Genomic DNA, 27,549 nt, shown 5'->3' with positions numbered 1-27,549 from the left:
CCTGAGTTTGAGTTGGAGCTGTCCTATCTCTTCCTGATGTTTTCTATGGCACAGTATGCCTTGTAATTACTGGAAGTCCTGAACAGGTATGTGATTTGCCACAGTATTTCAGAGACACCTTCATCGACAAAGAAAGAACTAGAGCCTTTGTGCCAAGCCCAACGTGATTCTTTTTATGTTGGCAAACTCAAACTCCTGAAGGCATCTTTGAAATGAAAAGTGCTGCCTAAGTTTAAGAGTTACTAGAACATCCTAGAAAATAGGAAATCTAGTTAGTGTTATCAAAATCCATAGCAAAAGGACATTTTTCTTATTTTTCATGTATGGCAGCAATAATCCTTAAAGATACAGACAGTACTCAAAGAGATTAAGGAGACACTCTAGGATAGTTAAAACAGACTAAGGTGCTCACTATTGAGGAAAAAAACAGCTTTCCCTAAATATTACATTTACAGCCAGGCATCCCCAGAATCCTTGAGACGAGTATTAGATACCTAGTATATAAACATGTATTTATACTTAACATATTTCTAGGTGTAATTTGGCATATTATAGGTTTTATATGAAATATATATTAGTATGATGTATTATTGTATCTATATTACAAATGTTATCCACGACATTGTATGTAACATATATACCATGTAGTATTGTGACAGAGTACAGTATAACTAGTACACATGCAAATATATATGTGTGTCTATAATTTATATCTTACTCTTATTCTATACATATGTATATACAAAAAGATTGCTTCTCTTTATTCCACCACCAGTGACACACATCTTCATATATACTTAGGATTTTATTATTGAGTGGAAATTTGCAGCCACTCTGCACAGCAAGTGAATTCTGAAAATCTTCAGCTGCTTGTGGGGACTAGCACTGGGGAAGAATTCTATATTTTGGGGCATTACCATGAATATATACATTACCATTCCTAGATCTTGTGTTGCAAGCAACATAACATCCTACTGAGAACTTGCTCTTGACAAAAAACAGTCAGCACTCACTGGGTCCAATATCCTCAATCTTGTTGATCTAAGCTAAGACAGGATACATGACAAAGGCTATTTTGGAAGTTGCCTCAAAAAAGCTACCAACACAGTTTCTAAGTTCTTTTGTCACTAATTTGTATATCTAAAATGGCTCATAGCCAGTCAAAATTGAGTACTGGCAAATATTGTTGTCAGTAGAGATTTTGTATGAGTGAGGATGCTACCATCCAGTGCATTACGCTTGCACAAATTTATCTGTGCAATGGACTCTGCCTAACTGGGAATGAAAACATTCTTTGCTTTCCCAAATATTTTCTCATTTGCTCTAATAGTTGTTGGAGTTTCTTAATGTTTTATAAAAACTGAATAAAGTGATAGGACCAGATAATTTAGATACTTGATATTTAGGTTTTGTAGAACAAAGGAACAAAAGATGTCAATATTTTTTAACACATTTAGGCTATCTAGGAGCTTAACAGGTCTTTTCTGCTACACACTGCGCAGTGTTAAGGAAAGAACTGTGGCCATAATGCTTTAAAAGCACAAACTGGTAGATATGGCTTAAGCTAAGTGAATTACTGTGGGAGGAAAAGTGTCTACAATACACTGTTAGTCACAATCTGGAAAACAAAAAAGTTAATGAAACAAAGTTTTCACTTAGTAATGTGAAATCACCTAAAACGAAGCAGTCATCAAAATGCCTGGGGTTTAACACCTCATTTTCAGCAACCTTGTTAAGAAGCCTGACTTTTCAGGGACTACACCATCTGTGACATCCATCTACATAAGCTGCAGTGAAAGCAGGAAATCCTGAGCTCAACATTTAGTGACACCAAAGGGATCCCAGGGCTTCCAGTTTTTCAGAGTGTTATTTTGAGTGCCTCAGTTCTGAGGTGCTCAGCTCAACTATCAGAGGGTAAGCACTCAGCTGCTCCCAGAATTCAAAGCTCTTTGGAACATCTCTCATGGAGAGGTCAGAAACTGAGGTTTCAAAAATCCATTGTCAAATACGAAAAAGTTGGTCTGCGTCTCCAAAGAGGAGTTCTATCACAATTACTTTTGCTACAGTATTGCTTTGAGAGAAAAATTGGATTAAGGACTCCACCACTGCAGCCACTGCAGATTCAAACTGCTCACCTTTGGGGGCTGATACATTTTGGATCTTCCTCTTAGTCCTACGTAGGAGCAGCCACCATCTTATTGACTGACACACCCTACCAGCTGCTGGTGAGCGCACATGGAAGATGTGCAGATAGATTTCACACCCTGTCCAAGGGTGGTTATGTAGCCAGCCTACCCACATTTTAAGCCACTAGAGATTTGACAGCTGCTTATTTTAATTTGTCTTGAAGCAGAAGCATTATTGTCTGAATACAAACATGATCTGGAACACACTCCAAATACTTTGGCTTAAAAATCACAGGGAGAAAAGTCAGCCTTGTATGTTAGGTTAGGGAGTTCTGTATTCAGGACAAAGCCTTGCTGTGTATTTCTGGTGTTTCTTTGTGAAGTTTTGCACTCAATACCTCCACATATTAGGGTGCTTCCTCTTGCAAAAAAATATTTAAGCGGGGCACGCTCTTTCTAATGGAGCTGGAGACCACCAAGTACCCTCTGTCTGCTTCATACCCGTAACAATTTTATTCCTTGGGTCCTAGTGCACAGCTGAGGTTGGTGAATCAAACTGCACTGAGGGTGGGCCATGAAAGCCTACAGAAATGTGTCTCCTGCTCTATGAAAGGCTTTTATCACCACTCTAAAAGTAGGTTTGAGAGAGGCTGTACTGTGTATATGCATGAGCATGTGAATTGAGCCACCTTTGGGCAAGCCACGGTGTGGAAGCTGTAACAAAAAGGGGAAAAAATAGACTGGCAGCAAGTTAGAGAGGAAGGAAGTGTGATTTTCTCAGGAGACAAAATAGCATCCAGAACAAAGGTGGTGAGGTGAGATCCTGAAAATCCTAACGCATGACACTACCACCAGTCATTGCTACAAAACTCTCCTTTGCAGTTTAGAACAGAAAGTATGCAAAGTCCTAAAAAAAGTTACCTAGTGCCTAACAGAAAAAGACTGAAAAAAAGACTGAAAAACCTAGTAATAATGGGCAAGTAAAGTTCCCTGGTTTCATTTGTCATGTTAGTTTATGTTCCAGTGTATGAGTTGTTAGCTGACTTTCTCGGTTTCTTTAATTCTAGGGCATTTGGCAGAACTGACAGAAAAAAAGTGTGTGGCATCATCTGAAAATGAGATTAATAACTCTATTGAATTTATGCAGCAAAAGCATGAGCATATGAAAACAGGAGTCTAGGACTCATAGAACAGTTGAACGTTTAGTGGCTGTTAGCTTACAAAAGAAGGAAAACATCTGCAAATTTCTAAATGCTTAGCTGTCTGTGATGGGTATGACAAAAATGAGTAAGCATAAGATGTAACAAAGATGATTTAGGTTAGGCATTGGAAAGAAAAAAAAAACCAGATAAAATATGGTGAAGCACTGCAGGATCCTGCAGGATTTCTACAACATTCACCATTGGAGGTCCTTAATAACAGTCAATATAGCTGTCTTTCAGGAATAATCAAAGACTGTGTTTTGGGACAGGGAAATGACATTTGGAGGTCCCTACCAAATGTACATTTCTGCAGTCCCCCAAGGAGACAGGAGGCTTACTTTCACATTTACAGCTTGTTCTGCAGTGTCCCATATACCTACCTGCAGAAGTCTTTGGATCCTTTTGGATGAGGAATCTATGTATGTTAAGAATTTCCCTTTGAGCTGTTGCTGAGCAATATGAAATATTTCTTACTCCCACCATACTGTCTCCATATAGTTCTCACTACCAGTCAGACTAGGGAGTAGCAAGGAAGCTTGCAAAATAAATTCACATCTCTTCTGTGACAATGTTCCTATTAAATCACAAGATTTAATCTATCCAAGATGAAACTGGAAAACTTGCCTGTGAAGAACCATTCCAGCCTTTCCCTGGTGACCAGCTGGCTGGCCATGTGGTCACTGAGAAATACTGTACATACCACACTTCCAGTGCTGATGCAGTCTTTCTTATCCCAGTAACTACCTTGTCAAAGCACACGGCTGCCTGGTAGGACTAACATTTGAGAGATCTGCTTCTAATTTATTTATTGCAATGTCAACACCGAATAACTTAAGCATATTTTCCACAGATGACTGCACATTTTTTTTAACACGCTGTTTCATGTCTGTGTGCCACTAAGCATTCCAAAATTTTTTTGCAAGCTGTCATATATTTTTTTGGCATTATATAACCATTTCATCCATGAGCTGCTAGTGGACTTTGACTCTGGAGCAAGCTTTGTCTGTCTCCAAGCCTACTTCTTCCATTTGTCTCAGCCAAGAAACATGAATCTGAATAGTCTTGTGAGTGAACCAGTATGGTTGCTGATGTGAGCTTCTCTATTGATTGTCTTATCATCCCACTGAAAGAAGACACACTGCCAAGATAATCATCTCTCCCTTCACAGAAGAGCTTGGTGGTTACATCTGAGTGTGCCTTCATATACTTTATCACACCTACAAAAGCAGAACTGGAGTTTTCCCCTTGCAAATAATTTCAATTTCATAATCATTGCTCAAAGGATCTTAAAACATCTTACATTAGGATTCTTAATGGAATATTACAGAACTTGCTTTTTGACAGAGTCCTAGCTTTTGCTCACTTCCACAGCATTATCTGGTTGCTAGTATCATGTGCCTACATTTAGTCATTCGATCAGTCATACAGATTCAATACTTCTTTCAACAATTCAGCAGAATTACTTGCACATTCAGAATGAGTCATTTGTTTGAATCAGGGTCCATATCTCTAAGAAAGCCTGGAAAAATCGGTCTTGACAGATAATAAAGTGGTTATACAGCTAAGTATTTTAAAGCAGCTTTCATTTAACCCACATTTCAGCTGAACTGCAGCAAAAGATTGCTAGATCTCTATTGTTACACATTTTGGTGATACATGGACTGAGTTTTAATTGAAGATTGGTTGAGGTACAGTTTTCAGATTAAAATAAAAACTAAGCAAAGCTTTGTGATTCCAGTCACAGGTAGGCAAATGTTGGCAGCTCCATGCGGTGTAATAGTTTTCAGAGACAAACCTCAAGCAGACAGACTACTGTAAAAGAAAGTGGGTAAAGTATCTTAAGAGATGCCTGGTGAATGGAAATCATGGGGTTTTATGCAGGCTAGCAAAAAGCATGGGGCTCTGGGTATACTTGAGCTACTGATGTTTTGTAGACGACCAACTCATGGATTGCCAGCACTGATCTCAAACTCTTCTGAGCCTAGGTTGTTCCTGCAAGATATATAGCATTTAGTGGTCACAGACTTCCTGAAAAATTACTAGACTTGAGATTTTTTTATTATTCTCTCCACTTGCTCCCTGACTGCCCTCCTTTTTCTCTCCCAGCAAAACCAAAAAAAAACCAAACAAACAAACCCCAACCCCAACGTACTGGAACTCACTAATCATAACATACTTTTCTGGAAGCCCCACAGCACTAATAGTTCCATCATTTCTCCTTCGGAGACAAAGATGTATGGTGAGAGTGTTCTCATCTCCCACTTCAGTCTTGGAAAGCCCTGAGTTCATCTATGAGAGAAGCAGCAAATCTCATGCTGCTCAGAGGCCCTACTCATACAAGCTAAGATGACAACTGCTTAGCTCCTGTGCTTTGTTGGTTCAACAGGACCAGGAGGGTTATGAGGTACTGATTTAAACATTTTTGTCGTTGAAAACAAATCTCACTTGAATAGATCAGTATAAGGAGAGGGTGCCTCTTCTATGGAAAATTTCCTAATGCTTCAACAGCTGTAGTTCAAACAAAATGCCATTTTCCTCTGCCTTTCACCCAGAGTTTCAGGGAAGGGTAGAATTTCCTGAATTTCCCTGTAAAAGGGTAGGGATTAAGAAACACTTTCTAAATACTTCTGTTAGTAGTTGCAAAGGGAGAGGCTGACCAATCTCCGAGTGTGATCAATTTCTTTTCTCTCATCTAGCTTGAGTCAGGGTTGTTAAATGATTCTGAGCAGTATCAGGGGAGAAGAGCACTCATCTGTGGTGTGCAGCTTCTACTAACTCACTCTGAACGTGTGATCTGGAATGAATTATGAATGGTGTGTTGTGTAGACCGCTATTCACTAGAAAACAAACTCTGAAGTTACTGGAACTTGACTTGCAAAAGCCATGCAGCTTCTACTGCCACCACCCACTTTTCTTGTTGTCTGTGGTCCAAGAGCAGTGTCCCTGTTACCAAAGACTCAGCCAAGGTGTCCCTTCCTAGGTCCCCACTCCAGACATACATTCTGAGTGGAAAGATACTGGCTCATTATTCGTGAGAAGCTAGATCTGATCCTGTTACCTTGCTCCTTTTACAGCTATGCGAAGCTGATGTGAAACACTTCATATTCACATTGCACTGGCAAAAATGGCTAGGTTGGACACACGACAATGGAGAAGCAGGGAGAAGGCGGCCTCTTATATAGATAGACAGATAGACAGATAGATAGATAGACAGACAGATAAATAGAATCAAAGGCAATGTAAATTACATGATTAAACTCTCCACTTCTGGGCATGACATCTTTTAGACTCTTTTGAAATAATCTTATTAAAATATATCCGCTATTAACAGAAATTACGCAGAAGTGTAATTTCTTCTCACTCCAGAATGAAGACATTTTAACATAACTTATATTTTAATCAGAATATCCCCTTTTAAAATCTCCTCTCTGCCTTCCCTTATGGCTTCTGTGGTTTTGGACAATCTGAGATTTTTCTTTGTTGGTATTAGAGCCAGAAAAAAGCAATGGCAGCAGCATCTCTACTGAAATAGGAATCATTCACATATGTCAAAGCAGATAAAAGAGTTTTGATCACTTCAAACACTTTACCTAGGTATTTTCTTTAATTAAAGAAAATTTTAGCTGCCATTATGTAACTCAACAGCATGTGACATCACTTCATAATATCCTCACTCTTTTCCCCCAGCCCATTCAGATCCTAGGAAGAAGAGAAATTCTGTTGTAAAATGTAATGAGAAAGATTAAGAACCACTAAATAATACAAGAGCAATCCATTGGTTTGATTAGTGTCCAGGACATTATTAGTGAAATAAAAAGAGACAGCCTTATTTTCAAAGACATTAGAATACATACGAGTCCCATAATCTTCGCCAGATCTTACCAGCATTGTTCATCTCCGGCTGTGACAAGCTATCATGCTAGACATGATAGCTCATCTTTTTTGGCCTCTGACAGTGCGCCAGAGAGAGCTTTTTTTTGACCCTTTTGGCATGAATGGATGCTGGTCTCCCTAGAAAAACATACTCTCTGAATTTGGTACTTTTGGATTTTGCTTACAGCTCGCTAGATCTCACGGCACATAACTGGTCAAAAAAAAATGTTCAGAAGACAAAAAGGATGAGGGCAATATAAACTGAGGATCACAAAAAAAAAAAAAGAAAAAAAATCTACGCCAATGATAAATTATTCATTCATTTGTGGCAAGCTGCTACATTCCTGAGTTCCAAGCAGCTGCAAATGATAAATCTATGAGAGATGGGTGCCAGTGAAGGCACTGTCAGACCTGATTCTCAGGCATTTGCGCAGTTCTTTGCATCAGCCAAGGGGCTGGGGAACTGTAACAGGACCTTTATTAAAAGGCTGCTCTCTACTGTCTTCTCCTTTCAGTCTGTGCAGACTTTCTTCTAAAACAAAGGGAGTTTCAGTATTGAAGCATGGAGTGACTAAGGAGCATTTTTACTTTCTAAATATAAAATAGGTTTTAGGATTAGATAGTGATTCAACAGAGCTAAAAAAAAAAAAAAAATTTTGTTTTGGAAGAAGAAATACTGGGATTCTTCCTGTCAATACCATTGCTCAGATGGTTTTATGAAATCTTGAAAGCAGACCCACACTTCCAAAGCTGCAAAGCATTCAAGAACATGCCCCTGTCTGGGAAAGGGCTCTCGATGTTGTTAAAGACACATGGAAGAAAGCAAACACTTCATGTTCATTTAGCAGGTGCTTCCTGCTCTGCTGAACTGAGAAGTTCTGTATTCCCCTCTGAAGCCAAGGTGTGCACACACAAGGCCTAACAGCAAGAGAGATCATGGGTGTGATGTTCTCTACTGACAAAACTGCTAGCATGTACCACTGCAGAGAACTTAAATGCCGTGTCAAAATTGGTTCTCTCTTTCCTTTAATACAGCAAAACACCACTCACTCAGGAAAGATATTCATATACACCAAGTGAATTGCATTTTGAGTCAGCATAAAGACAGGGGCCTTCTTCACAGACCCCTTAAAATGCAAAATGCTTTTATTGAAATGGTTTTATTTCCCTCTCTGCTTCTTATCTGTGAGTGCTACCTGACTTAACAAGGTGTCAGCATTTTCTTCTGCAGCTTCAATTCTCAAGGCTCTATGACTCTATGGTAAGAATCTGCTCCAGGCTGAAACAGAGCAGACATGCTGAGGCTGCTAGGAACATTTTCTGAGTTCTTACTGCTAGATGCATTTTGTTTCTTGTTTTACTCATGCTCAGACAATTGGGGTATTAACCTCTACTTAAGCGCTGAGTGTTACCAATATCATACATAAACTGACTTTGACCACTTAAAAGACTCTTCGACTCATTTTTCAGGGAGACTGTTGATATACTGAAGTCAGTAATATTAAAATGAAAGCATATAGAACCTGTACACATTCAACTAGGATCACAAAGCACAGGAGAAACACCAGCTGGGGGGTTTTTTTGACCTATTTTACAGATGGAGAAACTGTGCATGGAGAAATTTCCCTGTTTAAGAGGAGAATCTGACAAAAAGATACCCACAGTCCTGCTTCTCAATTTCCCTAACCTCCAGATTGTTTATCTTCCAGACAACTGGTTTATATTAGACATTGATTTTAGCCCATATCAGCACACATATTGGATCATCACATAACAAGGCTATGATAGCGTGAATCATTTAGGGAAAGGTACTGTTTGTTTTTTTTTAAATCTGTGACAGTGACTAAGTTCTGATCTCTTTGGCAACAAAGTTGAATTTGAAAAGCAGAAAAGCCAGTTTGCTTCTGTATTCTTCCAAGTTTATTTGCTCTTACTGGCCAAATACTGGCACAGGCTGTCCAGAGAGGCTGTGGGATCTTGGAGATATTCAGACCTGGACCAGACAAGACCCTGAACAACCTGATCCAACTTTGAAGTTGTACCAAACAACCTCCAGAGGGCCCTTCCAAACGAAACGATTCTGTGATTTTATTCTCTGCCGGTTGCTTTGTATTTTGGTAAATGGTTCACCTCAAACTGTGGCAAATCCTTGCTTCTGTCTTTGTTTGCCAATATGGAAGGTCAAGTGTAATTCTGTACTAGGTCTACCCGTGACAGCAGACAAGAGGAACATCTTGATTACAAGAAAGGTAGCTTGAAGCATAGGTTATTTTTAACTGGTCTATTCCTTTGGCCACAATTGTGTTTAGATTATTGCACTGCATTTACTGGCAACAGACAATTAGAAGAAATTTGTTCTTTTAAACCCCTATTTTGGCTACACTGCTGGAAAAGGGACATTATGAATAGCAGGACAGTATAAGAATATTTGACTAATACTTTAATTACCACAGTTGCTCATGAAGACAGTAAAATAGTATCTTATGTGATGTTTCTTGTCAAGGTGACACACCAGACAAACAGGAAGATAACGGAGGTAGGGAGTGGAATGGAAAGAGGTATTAGCATTACTGTACCCCTCCAACACACAGACACCTCTTCGATTCATGCAAACTACTTAATTGATTAAAGGAGGATTGAGCAGAGGAAATGTGATTGCAAGAGCCTGACTGTACTCCTCAATCATCCTGGAATACAACCAAGAGATCTCCTTTAGGCTGAGGAAAGTCTGAGAAAAGCTGAGAGAGTTTGGAGCCTGGAGAAGAGAAGGCTCCAGGGAGACATTATTGCAAACTTTCAGTGCTTAAAGGGGGCTTATAAGAAAGATGGGGACAGACATTTTAGCAGGGCCTGTTACAATAGGTAGAAGTCTTACACTGTAATGAGAATCTCCTACAGAAAACCTTGTCTGGTAAAATCCAGATGATCTGTCTTTTTTCATCTCAGCTGACAGGCTTGCTTGAAACCTCTCCACCTCCCTGTCCCCCAATCCCAAAAGATCTGGAGAAGGGAACTGAGAACAGAGACACTTACTCTAGGAGAGCTTGGTTTGATAAGTGACTGATCCTCAGTCTGTCCCTCGGATTTGGCAAGAAAGTCTGGTGATGCCAAGCAGAACTCTGCTGTTTTAGAGCCCACCTGAGACTGCCATTAGTATTTACTAGCCCCTTACTGAGATCTGAAATACCATAATTGTCACTAAGCTGGGAGCTGGAAGCAGCCACCATACCACTGACACAATACTGCAAAAAGGCTCTTGCATGACAATTGTCCTAGAAGGTGTACGCTATCATTAAAGACCAGGAAGTAACAGAAGACCAAGTTCAGGAAGGTAGAATTTCAGTAAATCCAAGGGACAAAATTTAAACAAGATTTAAATGCTTGCTTAAATTTACACACGCATTAAACCACTATTGGTATAGGAATGGATTTTAGCATGTACTTATATACTGCTCTCTCTTGAAGTTTCAATGTTAGGCTGTCTTTGCAGCTGAGACCTGGCATCTTATGCCCAAAGGAAGAAGGCTGGGCATTATCTTCAGTTTTAATACAGCTCTTGTCTCATGCTGGTGTTTCAGAATCAAAGCCCTGTACTTAAACTACTGCTTAACATATCTCTCATTTCTTTGTTTCCACAGTATGTGGCATTTGCCTCCCTCTTCTTCATTCTGGTCTCCATAACCACCTTCTGCCTCGAGACCCATGAGAGATTTAACCCCATTGTGAACAAGACAGAAACTGAATTCATCGGGAATGACACCCAGGTGCGGCACTACAGGGAAGCAGAAACTGAAGCCTTTCTCACCTACATTGAAGGTGTCTGTGTGGTCTGGTTTACATTTGAGTTCTTGATGAGAGTCACTTTCTGCCCAAACAAGGTGGAATTTATCAAAAACTCTTTGAACATCATTGACTTTGTGGCCATACTGCCTTTCTATCTAGAGGTTGGACTCAGTGGCCTGTCTTCCAAAGCTGCTAAGGATGTCCTGGGCTTCCTCCGTGTAGTCCGTTTCGTGCGAATCCTACGAATTTTCAAGCTGACCCGCCACTTCGTTGGGTTGAGGGTCTTGGGACACACCCTCCGTGCCAGCACAAATGAATTCTTGCTGCTCATCATATTTTTGGCATTGGGCGTCTTAATCTTTGCCACGATGATCTATTATGCCGAGAGAATAGGTGCTAAACCAAATGACCCTAGTGCCAGTGAACACACACACTTTAAAAATATCCCCATCGGCTTTTGGTGGGCTGTTGTCACCATGACGACCCTGGGCTACGGAGACATGTATCCTCAGACTTGGTCAGGCATGCTGGTGGGGGCCCTCTGTGCTCTCGCTGGTGTGCTGACCATTGCCATGCCCGTCCCTGTCATTGTGAACAATTTCGGAATGTATTACTCCTTAGCTATGGCTAAGCAGAAGCTACCAAAGAAAAAAAAGAAGCATATCCCGAGGCCACCCCAGCTGGGATCCCCCAATTATTGTAAATCTGTCGTAAACTCTCCACACCACAGTACTCAGAGCGACACTTGCCCACTGGCCCAAGAAGAAATTTTAGAAATTAACAGAGCAGGTAGGAAACCTCTTAGAGGAATGTCCATCTGACCGTTAACCTCCATCCCGCGTAGTGATTTAAGATTCAGCCAGACTGCTTTCTTAGAGCAATGGGTAGCACATTTATCCATTCTAGTCCCACCATCACACAGTGAATAATATGTGTGAAGTCTAGGTTGCAGGGACAAATGGTACAGTGGAGGCTGATCAGCAAAACTAAGGATGAGAGCACGCTCTAGGAGCCCAAACTTTGCTCCTGGTTAAGGGCATAAAAGTCTCAAGATATTTTGAAAAGCTTCTAGTGGAAGAATTTTGAGAGTTCTACAGCTATGTTGCTGGACTGTGTAATGCATCTCAGAGGCTCCTGAGAGCTGAATGCTTCATAGAGCAGAGTAGGAGCCAAGTACTCAGCAATTAGAGTTTTCCGAAAAAACAGGGCTGGAATTCAAAACAGCCTGATGCTTTCTCATTTGTTCCCATTTGGGACCTTTCAGCTGTTTTAAGTGGCAGATATTGTACATCTCATTATAGAAACTAGGTGCCTAGTAAGTTGAAGGGACAACCATACCATCATGCATATTCATGAGACAATCCCGTCTCTTTCTGATGATTAACTGCAAAGTAGAACAACAGCTCAAATTCTTGACACTAATGCAAAATGACTCACTCTGAGACAAGACTAGATGTAAGGATGTTTATTCCATGGCATGCAAATCAATCTATTCTATAATATTCCACTAGAATTTAGCATTTTGAACTACAAAGAGCTTTGAACCACATTTTCTAAAACATGCTCCTTTTGCAAGTGTGGGTTGGTGAGTTACAGCTCCTTCAACCTTCTAGCAGCAAAGGCCAACTGGAAAAGGTCTGACTGGTCATTACCGACCAGTTTGGCCTAAACAGTGAGCGCCTCATAATATGGTATACTTGGTTTTAATTACACTGATTCGTGTTAGCAATAGGTGAAACCAGAGCAAAATTAATCCTAATTCTACTGGGAGGCGGGCAGGGAAATGGAAAAAATACTAGTCACCATGGAATATATTATAATATCCCATGGCTAGTGGTTAATTATGGGAATATCTCAGTTTTATGAGAATCCTCCTACAGCACATGAAATGACGGGGCTCCAATTTGATTATTTAAACCCCATAATCTACCTCTACCCATGGAATACCACTATTTATTCTATGGAGTAATTTAAAGTAGATGACCGTATTGAAAACAAAGCCCACTTAACTTTTGGCAAATGTTCTAGTTGCATAGTAGACATTCTTCAGCTTATTCAGAATATCCCCCTCTGTTGTATAAGATCGAACAGATCACCAGTCAAGTGATTTTAATTGACATCTAATCAAAAAGACATGTTTTGAAAGAGCTAGCATATACCTATGATGGTCTTGTGTTATCATTTTTTTACTTTGAAAAAAGTTCTAATTTGTTACTCATTGTGAGTGAGGTATTCTCTCGTCATCTCATAGCCATGCATGTTAACGTCATTGTGAGATGCACAAAGAAAGTGACACTTTCCTTTGTGTGTGACTTCACCAATGCCAATGCTAATTATGGAGGGGAAGAGCTGGTGGGAACCTTTCTCTTCTTTTCTATTCTTTTCTGTCTTCTTATTTCTTTTCCCTTTTGTGCAACTATGTAAAATCCATTCAGAAGGTAAATAGCTTGCCTTTTTTTTTTTTTTTTTTTGTTAAAGGCTATTCCATTGCAACAGGCCAATCACAATTCATACGTGAGAATAGACTGTCTCTTTCCTATTGTATCTTTGGCGCATAAGCGTATGGTTTTACCATCCATTCCCCTCAGGTTGCAAATGCTTATCACAACTCATGTCCAAGCAGCAAACGTTCTCATAAGCAGATGTCGTTGTGGCATCACGTGTCAAGAGGGAAAGAGGGCACAAACAATATTGTGTGTCTCCTACTACGAGCAATATGCCAACTACCCAACTGTAATGCGCAAGAGATGCCAGAATCTTGAGCACTTTAGCAGTCAGCTACAGAGTGACTTTCTTCTCAGAAATCCCTTGCTTTATGAAGTTCCTTCCATTACCCACCCTGGTCCTCTCTGGGAACTAGAGGACTAAGAACTCTACGAGTTCAGTGCAATTCCACACTGGTATCCTGAGAATACGTGTAATTTTGGTTCAATGTGGAACTGTTTTGCCACCACCAGTGCTCTAAAATCAGCTGTTACCACAATATCCATGAAGTATTGATAGTAACAGCAACTTATCTATTTCTGCAATAATTGAGAGACTATTTTTATATAAGTATACAAGCATATATATTTTAAGAAGTAACAAAGCACACTTATACTTCAGCTAACAAAATGGACTTCATAACACTGTTGCTGGAGTTCTGTTTCTGATAATTCTTATGCACCACTAGCAGCAAAAAATAGTGCCTGTATCTCTTTGTTTCCTAATAGGGAAAGATCTATATGTGTGCAAAGTAAAAGGAAAAAATAATAAGTAAGATCATAGCAAACTATAAAAACAAGATCTGCATTGCCTTGGATGTTGAGGTTCACTTACCTAATATGAAGAATTGATAGGCACTGACTTGTTCCTGAAATTATAATCTGCACATTATATGAAAACAGAGACTTGCAAGTAGTGAGTGTTTCCCATACTGTAAAATATCTGGATCGGTTAACAGCACCTAACTGTAAACATCCAGTTAACACTGCACTAGGAACACAGAATGGGTGCCTAATGTTTCTAAAATAATGCCTGTGTTTTCCAAGATATTTCTTGTAAATTTTAACTGTAAAGCTTCAGTGTGACAGCGTCTAGGTGATACAAGATCATATGATGTATATTTAATACATTATTCCAAAAAAAGCCTGCTTAGCTGCTCAGGTGTAAAGGACATCACATGAAGTTATTAATTCCATATATCATGTGTGATAGAATGATTCAACGCTTCATAAAACAGTTTGTGAAATAGTTTCATAAAACAGATTGTGAAATAGTTTCATATATGACTATCTCCCTATAGCCCTCTCATGAACCGAGTCAGGAGCTCACAGCTGTTCTTGGTCCATACACACAGAGCCAAGGGGTCTCTACAGAGAGCTCTGCACAGCCACAGCCCAGTGCCTCTTCTCAGGCTAAGGAGCATTTTCCTGGCACAGACATGCAAACAGCAGAACTTCGCCCACAGGCTGCACAGCTGCTGCCAACAACACTATTATGGTCATTTGTAGGCAAAGCAAAGATAGTTTGAATTTAAATTCTGGGAGGTTTGAATTAAATTTTTAAATTGTCTCCAACAGCAGCTCAGTCCTGGGCTAATCTACACCTGGCAGGAGGGTATCTTTAAATAACAGCACTTGATTTTAATTTGATATAAAGAATGTCAGAATTTAACCTTACCATGCCTCCCCTTTCTGCAGCAACCCTTTCTGTTCTCCATCCCATCTGATCCCCTCAATGGGTAGCTAAGAAAGCTGCAGAAGGGGAAGAAAGGCACTTCAGAGTAGAGTATGGCAGAGCTGCTGCTGCAGGCAGGCCTTCACCAGCAGCATTAAGAAAGTAGACATTTCTCTATGCAAAAAGTCTTCTTTGTGGTAGTTTCTGATGCCTGTAAATTCTCAAGATACTGCTTAGATAGTGCCTGGAGGAACAGGGCTTGATACAAAGGAGCAGATCCTGCCTGACCAATTTGACTAAAACTCTTTGAACCCAAGGATGTCTCAGAATATGGATGACAATGTGTCCCCTCACTTAAAATATACACACCATGTTGTAGCAGTGTTGTTTGCAGGCCCCATTCAAGATCAGGGCTTCATTTTGCCACCACTGACTATGTGATAACCACTGTACTGCAATCAAATATCCGCCAAGCTAAGTAGACAGCAAAGAGAAAATGGAAGTAATCTCCAGTATTTTCATTTGATGGGGGGCTTAATTTAATTGAGCAAGATCACTTGAAAGATCTGTAGCAAAGCCATTAGTTCATCATAACTAAATAAACATCAGTCAACCACAGTCTGCTGTGCTGCAATGTGTTTTTATCTACAGGCTCCTGAGTATTTCAAACAGTCAGTATTGTAACAGAAGCGAAATAGGAAAAAAGGCAAAGCAAAAATTGCTTCAAATACAAGCAAAACAGAAAAAGCCAGTTTCAACCAGTTAAACTCAGCTGATTTCTGTCCCAAACCACACACTGTCCTACAGGTATAAGTAATTTATCTCAGTGCACATAGTAAAATACTTTAAGGTACAATTTATTAGAAAATCATCATCTATAAGAAAACTTCAAAACAGGCAAAACAAATCTTGAAAGTTCTCAGTTTTGTTTTGAAAGTGTTACTCAGCTCTTCAGTCCCTCTCTGTGTGCTTACCTTAAGGAGAGGTTGACTGCATGGCTACCTCTTAAAGTTGCCATAGGATGAAGTGGTGAATGTCATTTTCCAACACTGTGAAAGAAATTTAGAATATGATCGGAATTCATAACTTCATTTGATGTCTACAGTACTGTCTGGTGCCACAGAGCAATGGTCTTAAGAATGGATCCATATATTGTAAGCACAGTTGATGGGTTAATTTGGGTTTATTCAGAGATCTACCCCAACCTTTTATTGTTTTCGTATATCTACTTACAACACCAACACACACAGTGTTTACATTGACTTTAATATGGCCAAGAAAAGAATTCCTCACCTCTGATCCTCTCTGCATGCAGATTCACTCAAGCTATGCTCCAAGGATATTGTATCTATCTCATACAAATGTATTGTGCACTCTTTTTCACAGTGTACTGATGGCAAAATTCTCTGTTTATTGCATAGCTGTAAAATATGGAAGAAATATAACTAGAATTCAGGCACCTAAGAGGATAGGGAAAATACCTGTCATTACTAATACAGTCTTTAGCTTCAGAAAAACTTCTGTGGTTGTTTTACTTACCTACTCAAATAACTGTTTTCCATAACCCACTCCTTGACTATCCTTACGTTTGAAATAGTTCAAGCAATCCAAGTCTATCACTAACAGGGAAACTACATAGTTATAGTGACTCGTGTTCCCATGGTCAAATTAACTGGCATAAGCTGTGTCACTAGGGACCTATTATTTCAATGCAATTTCCTGAGAGAGAGCTGATCTCCTTTCAAACAAATAACGTGGAATTACCCATTTCAGTTTTATCAGTCATGCTTTCTGAAGGAGCTGCTCTTTTCTCAGTTTCATTTTTCATCCCTTCTGTCACCGTAACCTAAATAACCTGTACTTCTTGTGCAACACACTGGTTCTAACGTCAGAAGTGTGCTGAGCACTGTAATTCTAGTGCCAAAACTCAGTGGGAGTGGGGGGCTCTTGGCAGTTCTTGTCACAAGCCCATTATGCTGCCTAACATTTCACTGTAGTGTGTGAACTTCAGTGGCTTTTATGGATAGCAAAGCATTGTTAAAGCCGTAAGTATTTAATCACTGTGGTAGTCCTTCAATCCACAGGGAAGCAAATTCTCTGATCAAATGCCTTTGAACATTAAAAAAAAAAAAACCACCAACCAAAAAAAACCCCTCTCATCTGTTTTTACTGTCATAAAACCTTTGGCCCTCTCTGTGAGATGGACAGTAGATAGCAATGTAACTGCCAGGAGTTTAGGTCTATTTCAGCTCAAAAGACTTTGAAGTTTAAATGTGTTGGACATAAATACTAAAAAAGCAGTGGAAAAAGTAAGAGGAAGATGTTTTTTCTTTCCTGCCTATACTTAGCCTTCCTAGCCTTTAAATACCCAAAATTCATCACTCCGAAATAGCAAACGAGGTAATGATTGCATCTTATGTCACTGAAGATGGAGTCTTCTGGATCTAATAAAAATTGTAACAGCTCAAAATAAAAGGAATACTGCTCAGTTCTTCTCATCTAACTGAAGATGCATTTGCCTGAGGTCCCCTTATATTGGAAGAAGTATCAGGCAGCCTCAGAGAGTAATTCACTCATTTGTGATATGAATTGCCCTCTGGAGGTGGCTTTCTCCATAAGTGATCTCAGGTGACTGCACCTCTAACTTAAGATCCTCAGTTAAGTGCCTACAATTAGGTGGAAGCAATTTGGATCTATTTCTTTCCCTCTGTCCCGTGTGGCATTTCTGCAATCTCATAGCTGTGGATCACACACAAAGCAGAATTTATAATTAATATAATGTAATACTTCATTGTACAATTATTCATCTGTCATTTCCTGTAGAGAAACAACTGGTGGGTGTCACTTGTACTACAGTGCTTGTTTACTTTAGAATTTGATTAAAAAATAACATCCTCTATACCAAGTCATTTGAAAACAAAAAGGAGGAGCTATGAATTCAAGCACAGTGCTTTGGGTTTCCCACTTTTCTCTGGCATCATGTGAGACATTAAAAAAAAAAAGTGAAAAAAGGAAATCTCCCCACACAGCCTCCTGTGGTCTGGCCACAGCCAGAGGTGAGTGTGCGTAGGGGCAGGACTGCACTAAGCTGAAAAACAAATGCAGAGCTAAATAATAAATCTTAGGCCTTTTCATGCCTTAATAACTTAATGAGTACAAGGTACTTTTAGTGATGGGAAAACACAGATACAACCACACCAGCTAAAGAAGGCCAACCTGTGCCAATCCTCCAGCACAAGCAGATGTTAATACGGTAAATCCTCTTTTTCACACACATGTCTGCCACTGCAGCTCCCATGCCATCCAGTGCAGAATTCATTGCTGGGATACAAAGGAGGTACTCTTGGCATCTCTCCCTTCTGCTGGCCTGAGTAGACTGGTGTTTGCAGGACAGATACAACAAAAGGCACCTCTGTGCAAGAAGTACATCTCTACTGCAGCAGAGCTAGACAGATGGGATCGCTTACCCATTACTACAAAAGGCCAGAGACAAAATGGTCTAGAGTGTGAGGTCCCAGTTCTGTGCCCAGTCTACTTGCTTATATCCCTCTTACTCTGTACTTGCTGGAAATTTTCTCCAAGCCTTTTGGTTACTTGCTTGTCTGTTTATAAGCACAAAGCGGCAATAACAAGCAATTTACCATTCCCGCTGTCATTGTTCTTTGTATTCATCCATTCTCCATGTCTCAGACACCTTACATACTGTACAGATCATCATACTGTATTCCTTAGTTAGGGCGGTAATATAAGACTCTAGCATGACTCAGCTGACTGCATTCTCCTGCAATCTCTGCCTGACCTGTCAACAACCCACTGCACTCTACAGAATATGGTGTTAGTAAGACTCTCGGAAGTCCAGGATGGGTATAAGTGAAACCTCAGAAGTGTCAGGATAAAACTAGGAAGGATCTTCCGGAGCTCTTTGCAATGCAGCACTTCCAGGAGCAGCAGTTCTCAGCACTGCATTAAGCACATATCCAATAATGCCTGTAATAGCAAGATGTACTGGATCTACTTAACTAGAGCTCCTGTATTTCCTCTAGTAGTACCAATAGGTAGGCAACCAACATACTGTCACCTCACTTCAAGAGGTAGTACCTCTCAAAGGTGATATTCTCTGGGAGTGATGTTACTATGTTGGCCAGTTAGTAGTGGGAGAGGCGGTCACCACTGTCACTGGAGTGCCTTTTCTGGGGGACACGGCTTACTGGAGGAACCCAGGTCAACTTGGTGGTGAGTAAATGTTGAAGAGGTAGGTTGGGTCGGAAGGATTCTGCGGATTCATGTAGCATACTAAATTCTGCTCTCGTGCCAGTGTAAAGTCCATCAGTGTGATATCTACTCAGAAGAGCTTCATAGCAAGTTTCAAAATATGCAGTAATATAAAAATCAGGAAACTTTATTAAAGATACCTAGAACTAATAAAGATTTTTATTGTAATGGCCTTAGAATATTGGGGTAACTAAAATTGAGTTGTAATATAGGAATCTTAATTCTTTTACATGTTCTTCACATTTTCTCTCTCTTTTTCTCTCTTTCACTCTGTTTGTTAACATTTACTTGTTATTACTGTGTGTTGCTTGCAACTTGTGTATGTTACAGACTGTTACATTTTATTCTGTGAAGTTTTTCTCCAATTCCCATCAACCTGAGCTCCATGTTGGGCAGCCGAGGAGATTACAATACAGTTCTTTAATGCAAAAGAACAAGGAATGTCACAGACTATAGGTAACTTCACTGAGATTGTGACACAAAACCTGATGCGAGGTATTAATGCAAAGAGTAAGTACTCGGTATGACGACAGAACTACCTAGTTAAATTACCTTTTTTTTTTTTTTTTTTTTTCCAGATAGTCTGCATGGGAAAAATTAATTTTCATTACTCTCCAGCAGAAAAAATTCCCAAACCTACAATTTAGGATTTTTTTCACTGCCATTTTGAAAACCAGTGATGCCTGTGCTGACGCATCATTACTCATATTCAAAGGTTTAAACTCATATTTTCTATGCTGTTCTTCTCTATGCTATACTTCCTTCCATACTCTCCAAGCTGTAATTTCATTTCATCATCATTTGTCTATGGTTTAATATATCTTCTACATAATTCTTTTTCTAATTTAATAGAGTTATATCCCTTTCACTCTAAGGACCATACTTACCGACAACAAAAATGAGCCCCTACCCGTGGGATCCATGTTTCTTAATCCTGCATGAGGCTCTGGAACCCATAAAAATTGATTTCTGTAGCTGAAGATGGTCTGGCACAGAAGCATAATTATTATTTTGCTGAATCAGGTCCTAGGCAAAGTATTTTGTTTACAATATTCCCCAATCACCCCCAAACACTACTTTGATAGAACGATAAAAAATAGCTGACAGACATTTATGATATTTTTTAAGAGGGACAGAATGAAGTTCATTGCTACTAATCTTATTCTTAATTGTCAATAAATACTATGTTAACTCAGAAATCACTATAGCCAGGTATCAACTCAAGAAAAGCACATTTTTCTCAGTGTGAAGTTCCTTTACTTCCTGATTCACTATTATGATCTGACCCTCCTGTAATCAGTGAAGAAGCACAGCAGAGTTTAGATGGAGCCCAATATTCCACTTATGGAATTGATGAGTGGGCAATGAATATTAATGGACAGTAAATATTATCCAGGCAACTAAAACAGAAACAACTTGCTAACAGGAGTGAAATTTGAGTTAAAGAGGCTCAAGAGAGTAGGGAATTGAACTGTAAATAATTCCTTTCCATGCAACATCTCCAAGAGAAATCATAGATTATAGAACCATTTAGGCTGTAATAGACCTTTAAGATCATCAAGCCCAAATGTTAACCTAGCACTGCCAAGTCCACCACTAACCACGTCCCTAAGCACCACATGTACATGGCTTTTAAATACCTCCAGGGGTGGTGACTCAACCACTTCCCTGGGCAGCCTGTTCCAATGCTTGACAACCCTTTCGGTGAAGATATTTTTTCCTAATACCCAAACTAAACCTCCGCTGGTGCAACATGAGGATGTTTCCTCTTGTCCAGTTGCTTGTTACTTGGGAAAAAGAGACCAACACCCACCTCGCTACAACCTCCTTTCAGGTGGTTGTAGAGAGCAGTAAGGTCTCCCCTCAGCCTCCTTTTCTCCAGGTTTCAGCCGCTGCTCATAAGACTGGTGCTTTAAACCCTTCGCCAGCTTCGTTGCCCTTCTTTGGACATGCTCCAGCATCTCAGTGTCTTTCTTGTTGTGAGGGGACCAAAACTGAACACAGTATTCGAGGTGCATCCTCACCAGTGCCAAGTACAGGGGGATGATCACTTCCCTGGCCCTGCTGGCTATGCTATTTCTGATACAAGCCAGGATACTCTTGGCTGCCTTGGCCACCTGGACACAAGCTGGCTCATGTTCAGCTGACTGTCGCTCGATACCCCCAAGTCCTTTTCTGCCGTACAGCTTTGCAGCTACTCTTTCCCACGCCTGTAGCATTGTGACCCAAGTTGTAGTGTTGTGACCCAAGTGCAGGACCCAGCACTGAGCACTGCTGAATCTCATGCTTGGCCCATCAATTCAGCCTGCCCAGATTCCTCTGTAGAGCCCTCAAACAGATCAACTCTCTGAACCAGCTGAGTGTTGTCTGCAAACTTACTGAGGATGCACTTGATGCCCTCATCCAGATCATTGATAAAGATATTAAACAGAACTGGCCCCAGCCCTGAGCCCTGGGGAACACCACTTGTGACTGGCCACCAACCGGATTTAACTCCATTCACTACCACTCTTTGGGCTCTGCCATCCAGCCAGATTTTTACTCAGTGAACAGTATGCCCGTCCAAGCCATGAGCAGTCAGTTTCTCCAGGAAAGTGCTGTAGGAGACAGTGTCAAATGCTTTACTGAAGTCCAAATAGACAATGTCCACAGCCTTTCCCTCATCAACCAGGCAGATCACCTTATTACAGAGGGAGATCAGATTGGTCAAGCAGGACCTGCCCTCCATGAGCCCATGCTGACTGGCTCTGATCACCTGGTTGTCCCGTTCATGCTTTGTGATGGCACTCAAGATGATCTGCTTCATAACTTTCCCTGGCATTGAGGTCAGGCTGACAGGCCTGTAGTTACCCGGATCCTCCTTCTGGCCGTTCTTGTAGATGGTGTCACATCTGCTAACTTCCAGTTGACTGGGACCTCCCCAGTTAGCCAGGACTCCTGGATTCATGATGGAAAGTGGCTCAGTGAGCACTTCTGCCAGCTCCCTCAGCACCCTTGGATAGATCCCATCCAGCCCCACAGACTTGTCTGTGTCTAAGTGGTGTAGCAGGTCACTAACCATTTCTCCTTGGATTATGGGGGCTTCATTCTGCACCCTGTCTCTGTCTAGCTCAGAAGGCTAAGACCAGAGAACAATTGGTCTTACTATTAAATACTGAGGCAAAGAAGTCATTAATTACCTCAGTTTTTTCCTCATCCTTTGTCACTATGTTTCCCCCTACATCCAATGAAGAATAGAGTTTCTCCTTAGCCCTCCCTCTGTTGATAATGTATTTATAGAAACATTTTAAACTGTGTTTTCTGGCAGTAGCCAGATGAAGTTCTAGTTGGGCTTTGGTCCTTCTCATCTTCCCCCTACATAACCTCACAACATCCTTGAAGACCTCCTGAGCTGCTTGCCCCTTTTTCCAAAGGTCATAAACTCTCCTTTTTTTCCTGAGTTCCAGCCAAAGCTCAGTGTTCATCCATGCCACATCTTTGCCACTAGCTCATCTTCTGGCATGTGGGGATGGCCTGCTCCTGCACCTATAAGATGTCCCTCTTGAAGAATATCCAGCCTTCCTGGACTCCTCTGCCCTTCAGGACTGCCTCCCAAGGGACTGTGTCAACCAGGCTCCTAAACAGGCCAAACTCTGCCCTCCAAGGAAGTCCAAGGTAGCAGTTCTGCTGAACCCCCTTCTTACTTCTCCAAGAACCAAAAACTCTGTAATTTTGTGATCGCTATGCCCAAGATGGCCTCCAACCATTACATCATCCACAAGTCATTCTCTGTTCACAAACAGGTCCAGTGGGGCACCTTCCCTAGTTGGCTCACTAGGGAAATAAAATCTAGGGATATAAAGTCAATGGGTATTTTCAGATGCTGAGCAGCTCTTAATCCCTCCACAAATCAGAGTAAATGTCTTTGAATACTTGGATTCATACTCTTACCTTCATAATAATTTGCTTAGCACAAGAAGTATCAGGCAAAAGTGATGCTGCAAAAATATTATGCAAAAAGGAATCTTTGCATCTTCTCTAGAACACAGCTGGAAAATTTTGTCCTCCAGCAGCAACTACAGCAGCCTCACAGCTGCTCTACTTCCCACTTCCAGCTAATAGGCTTGTGGCTTATTTAAGCTAGAGCAAAGCAGTTCTCTATCCTCACCTTGGCCATGCCACCTCTCTTCCTGTACCATTCTGACACTAGCCTAAGAACCAGGGAAAACCATCATACCAAGATAGTTTCCCGTTGCCAGCACAGTATGACACAACTGATGTTTGCAATGTTAACAGCCCTTTTATATCATCAGAAAAGTGTGAGAGGACTGAAAAACAGAAGAGTTATTATCTCATTCAGTGGACAATGTACCATTACTTTCTTCAGGGATCCAGTTGGATTAAAGGTCTCTGCTGTGAGGGACCTCATGGAGATCCTTCTTCATGAGATACTTCAGGCAACTACTGTGCATGTTAGGGTTAGCAACAAGGGTTTAAAATGAACAAATGAAAATGACCCTTCAGCTCTGAATGAGAACCAAAGGACGCTATCAGTTGGTCAGGAGTGACTATCCATAGACCATAATAATGACAATCAGAGATCAGGACTGTAAAAGAACAGTTGAGACAAACTGCAGATTGATTTGTAGGTGTACCTGGGGTTGGTGGTGTGGAATGCAACTTTAGTCAGACAAGGTCTCCCCCGTAGAAAGATCTTCATCTTTTGAGCAACTTGCTTTCTCAGTCCTGTCCCTGTTTTGCACTCAGCTGGTCTTCCTTCCTTCCTGCTTGTCAACCCCTTCCCTTGTAACAGGGCTGCAGAACCCTGAAGTCAGCCAAGTCTTTGTGGAATGGCAAATGGCTGTTCAAGCTGTAGGTACTCCAGCTAGGTCCTTGTCTCTTTTAATTCTTAAACAGTCTGTGTTCTTCTGTAAGAGACTGCCAGTGACCAGTGAGAGATCTAATGTGCCCAAAGGAAAGAGCACCATGTCTCTTTAATCACTGTGCTTCTGATCTAGGGCCGAGAAGATCCCATCTTCTTCAGCACAATGTCAAAGAATCTGGCATGGTTCATGTAGCCAGATACTGACTCACAGGTCACGTGATAAATATGATAAATATGCATGGATACCATGCTATGAATTGTGGAATTTCTCTCAGCCCTGTTTCAGTCAAAGTGGGTACAACCTACAGGAGTTCCTATAAGGACTGGAAAATTCATTGGATTTCCAATCCTGTAAGGACTGAAAGTGGTACACCCTGAGAGTGCCTTTCAACTCATCCAGTCTTTGGATTGAGCCCTTCACAGCTCTATAGACACACAGGAGACAAAGGCGGGGGGGGGGGGGGGGGTAGCTACAACCCCAAGAGGAAGCAGTGTGAGTTGGGACCATCCCTGGCCCACACATGATTTCTGAAAACATCTGAGTAAGAAGGGTAGACCAGGAACTTGGTTCTGGGCAGCTGTTGGAAAATGGCAGTGTTTGCTTAAAGGAAGAGGACTGGGGTGTCTTTCCCAGTGTAGGAACAACTTCCATGCAAGTGCCACATTTCCAAGCATAGATTACGGTCAATGAAAATATCATACAATTATGTCCAGTGACACTCTGAACATGAGATGCAGTTCAAATAGGTGGAGAGTCAAGAGTCAGATTCTAGCTTATAGTCAAAACCAGCAGCACTAGTAAAGTCACTATCACAGTGTGTAATCATTTGCTAGGACAACAGAGATGAAACACGCAGCAAGTACATAGGTAGTCTCTTCTGTGCTTCTCCACAATAAGCAGAGTATACTAATTCAAAATCCAGCAGTTCTCCTAAATTGGTGTGGTTTTTTGTTTGGGGTTATTTTTTTCCTTTTCAGAAACTGTCCCCCCATTTTGAAATTTAGTCTTTGCTTTGGAAAGCCCGTGGCATTTTAATAGCACTTTTCTGCAAATAGAGATAGATGAGACAGGAAAAAAGAAAGTGGAAGCCACACAAATGTGATAGTTGTGAAACAAACTACTCACCTGGGAGCTCTGCTGAATACTTTCTTCAGCCTCTCAGCCATATCTCTGCAGGAGAATGTTTAAAGCTGGTGCAGTTAACTAGGTATTCACAGATGATAGGACAATTATGTAGATAAGGTGCCCAAGCTGGGAGTCAGAAGATTTTGTTGTAAATAACTTTTTATAAAGCAGTGGGCAAGTCACTTCAATGCATGGTAGTTTTACCCATCTGTAAAACAGAGACGATAACATTGACTTTTCTTCATGAAACAGAACCTAAAGAATAAAAAATGCTGCACAAGCCTAATTCAGATTCTTCTAGCAGGGATGGAAAGACTCACCTGAATTCAGTCGGCCAGAATCAAGCCTTAGAAGTTCTAGGCACCTAGAAGTAGTCATCTACTCAGCAGACAGTGATGGTTTCTATAGTTTGCTTTATCTGAAGTTGTTTCAAACACAAAGTCAATCTTGGAAAAACATACAAATAGAAACTTGAGAAATCAACCTAAAATAACATCATTTCATTCCATCTTTATACCTCATTCCTAAAATTGTTCAGCATGTAGATCTGCTAATGTAAACAATGGGAACTTCAAACTGTGGGCTGATGACATCAGTGATGTTTCTTTATACCCATAACAAACTAATCGTATAATAAATAACATGCGATTGCTGAGTCCTACCTTCAGAGATTAGGTGCTGCACACAGTGGTTTGGAATACAACTACTCAACATTTACTTATATACATCAGCAATAGATATAGTGTTCTGTGCTAGTAATTTCTCTGCTTCCTAAATATTTAGCAAAATTTTTATTGTGGACTAAGGGACATCAGTAGAACAGTTCAGTAATTTGTCCACATCTCCAGCTACCCTGTTCTCTTCCTATTGAACAGAAATAACAAGGTTGTGGGTTTTCAACAAAACGGAGGAATATTCACAGAAGTATTTCTCAATAGAGAAAAATTCATCAGTGCTATGGGACACTGAGGAGGCTGTAAATGCAAGTTCAAGCTCAAGTTCCAATTTAGGAAAATAATTCCAAGAAAGTCAATTTTCTTGTCATTCAAGCACAACAGAGCCTGCAAGCTGCTTCCAATGGCTGTTATCAGTGAGCACTCAGACCCACAACCACTCTGATCAGAGATGTTTTGAGCTCCAGAAATGGACCAGTCCCCCTTCCCCCAATCACTAACAGTTTAGTTTGCAAATGCAGGCTCAGGTATAGCAGTGGGAGTCTCAGTGATTTCAATGCAGAGCTTTGCTGACACAGCTGCCTCGCTCATTTCAGGATTAGAGCCACCAGCTTGTAGCAGTAGAGGCTTATGAAGAAGCCCAGTTCTTTGCTCACCCCCATGAGGACAGCAGCTCTCCCCAAACACAATTAAATGATTTTTAAACCAGCAGCTCAGTACCTGCAATGTCACGGTTACTATGGCAGCCGTGCCAGGTTTTTGTGCAAAGAGAGATATTAAATAGCAGTGAGCATTATGAACAGAAATTGCAAGTCAGTGTAACCTTAAAACTTTAGAATTCGATTGAAATGAACGTCTACGAGTATTAAAATGCACCTATAGCTTTTGTCATTTTAAAAAATGCATTGAGAGACCTAATTATTTCATTGCTCACAAAACAAAACATTGATACCACCCTCTTTGGGGAAATAATTGGCCAATTCTGTATGGAGAAGAAAGGAGGCAGAGGTGAGATCTGCAGAAAAGACTGTACATGTTGTGACAAACCAGTGGCATCTAAATAACATAAAAGTAAAGGCACAGAATGCAATTACTGGTGCATGGGTAGGTGCATAGTATGTGTCATATACATCTGTGTGTGTGCGTCTGTGTGCAAACCCACAAATATAACTTGAAAAGGCTTTTGCCTACTACCCATCTATGTTGTCCATCTGAAACCAGAGGATCAGAATCACATCTCGAAACCCTACCTAATGTATTTTTTTCTTTTGGGCTTGTTTTATTACTCAGCTTCAAAACCATTGAAAAAATACATTATAGTATTGTGTAGCATTCAGAACAAGCAAGTAAGTGAATCTGGAAGAGGCACTGAAATTAAGTCTATCTGTTGAGTTTGTCTTTCCTTAAAGACTTGCAGGACCACTCACTGCCTTACAATGTCTAGGTAATAAGCATTGTGCAACCGAGGTGT

At 40.6% G+C, this 27,549-nt stretch overlaps 1 protein-coding gene and 1 long non-coding RNA gene across 7 annotated transcripts in view; one reads left to right on the top strand and one right to left on the bottom strand.

The window, feature by feature from the left end:
* The window catches only part of KCNC1 (potassium voltage-gated channel subfamily C member 1), a 131,086-nt gene that overhangs the window by 76,314 nt on the left and 27,223 nt on the right, over nt 1-27,549 (top strand). For all 6 annotated transcript variants that reach the window (XR_003991315.1, XM_030485238.1, XM_030485235.1 and 3 more), the window contains exon 2: nt 10,840-11,773. Coding sequence is in view for 5 of the 6 variants with exons in the window: in XM_030485238.1 (XP_030341098.1) it covers nt 10,840-11,773 (934 nt within the window). In the remaining variant the exon portion in view is untranslated. The remainder of the gene's footprint in view (nt 1-10,839; nt 11,774-27,549) is intronic.
* On the bottom strand, nt 916-25,661 carry LOC115607679. The gene is made up of 3 exons (XR_003991317.1): nt 25,405-25,661; nt 16,117-16,191; nt 916-1,041 (listed from the first exon to the last, which is right to left on the bottom strand). It is a non-coding gene; the product is annotated as an uncharacterized LOC115607679 (long non-coding RNA).

The sequence above is a fragment of the Strigops habroptila genome, chromosome 4 (genome assembly GCF_004027225.2).
Source record: "Strigops habroptila isolate Jane chromosome 4, bStrHab1.2.pri, whole genome shotgun sequence".
Classification (NCBI taxonomy): domain Eukaryota; kingdom Metazoa; phylum Chordata; class Aves; order Psittaciformes; family Psittacidae; genus Strigops; species Strigops habroptila.
Note: the sequence above shows the minus strand (reverse complement) of the source record. Positions and strands in the feature narration are given on the sequence as shown.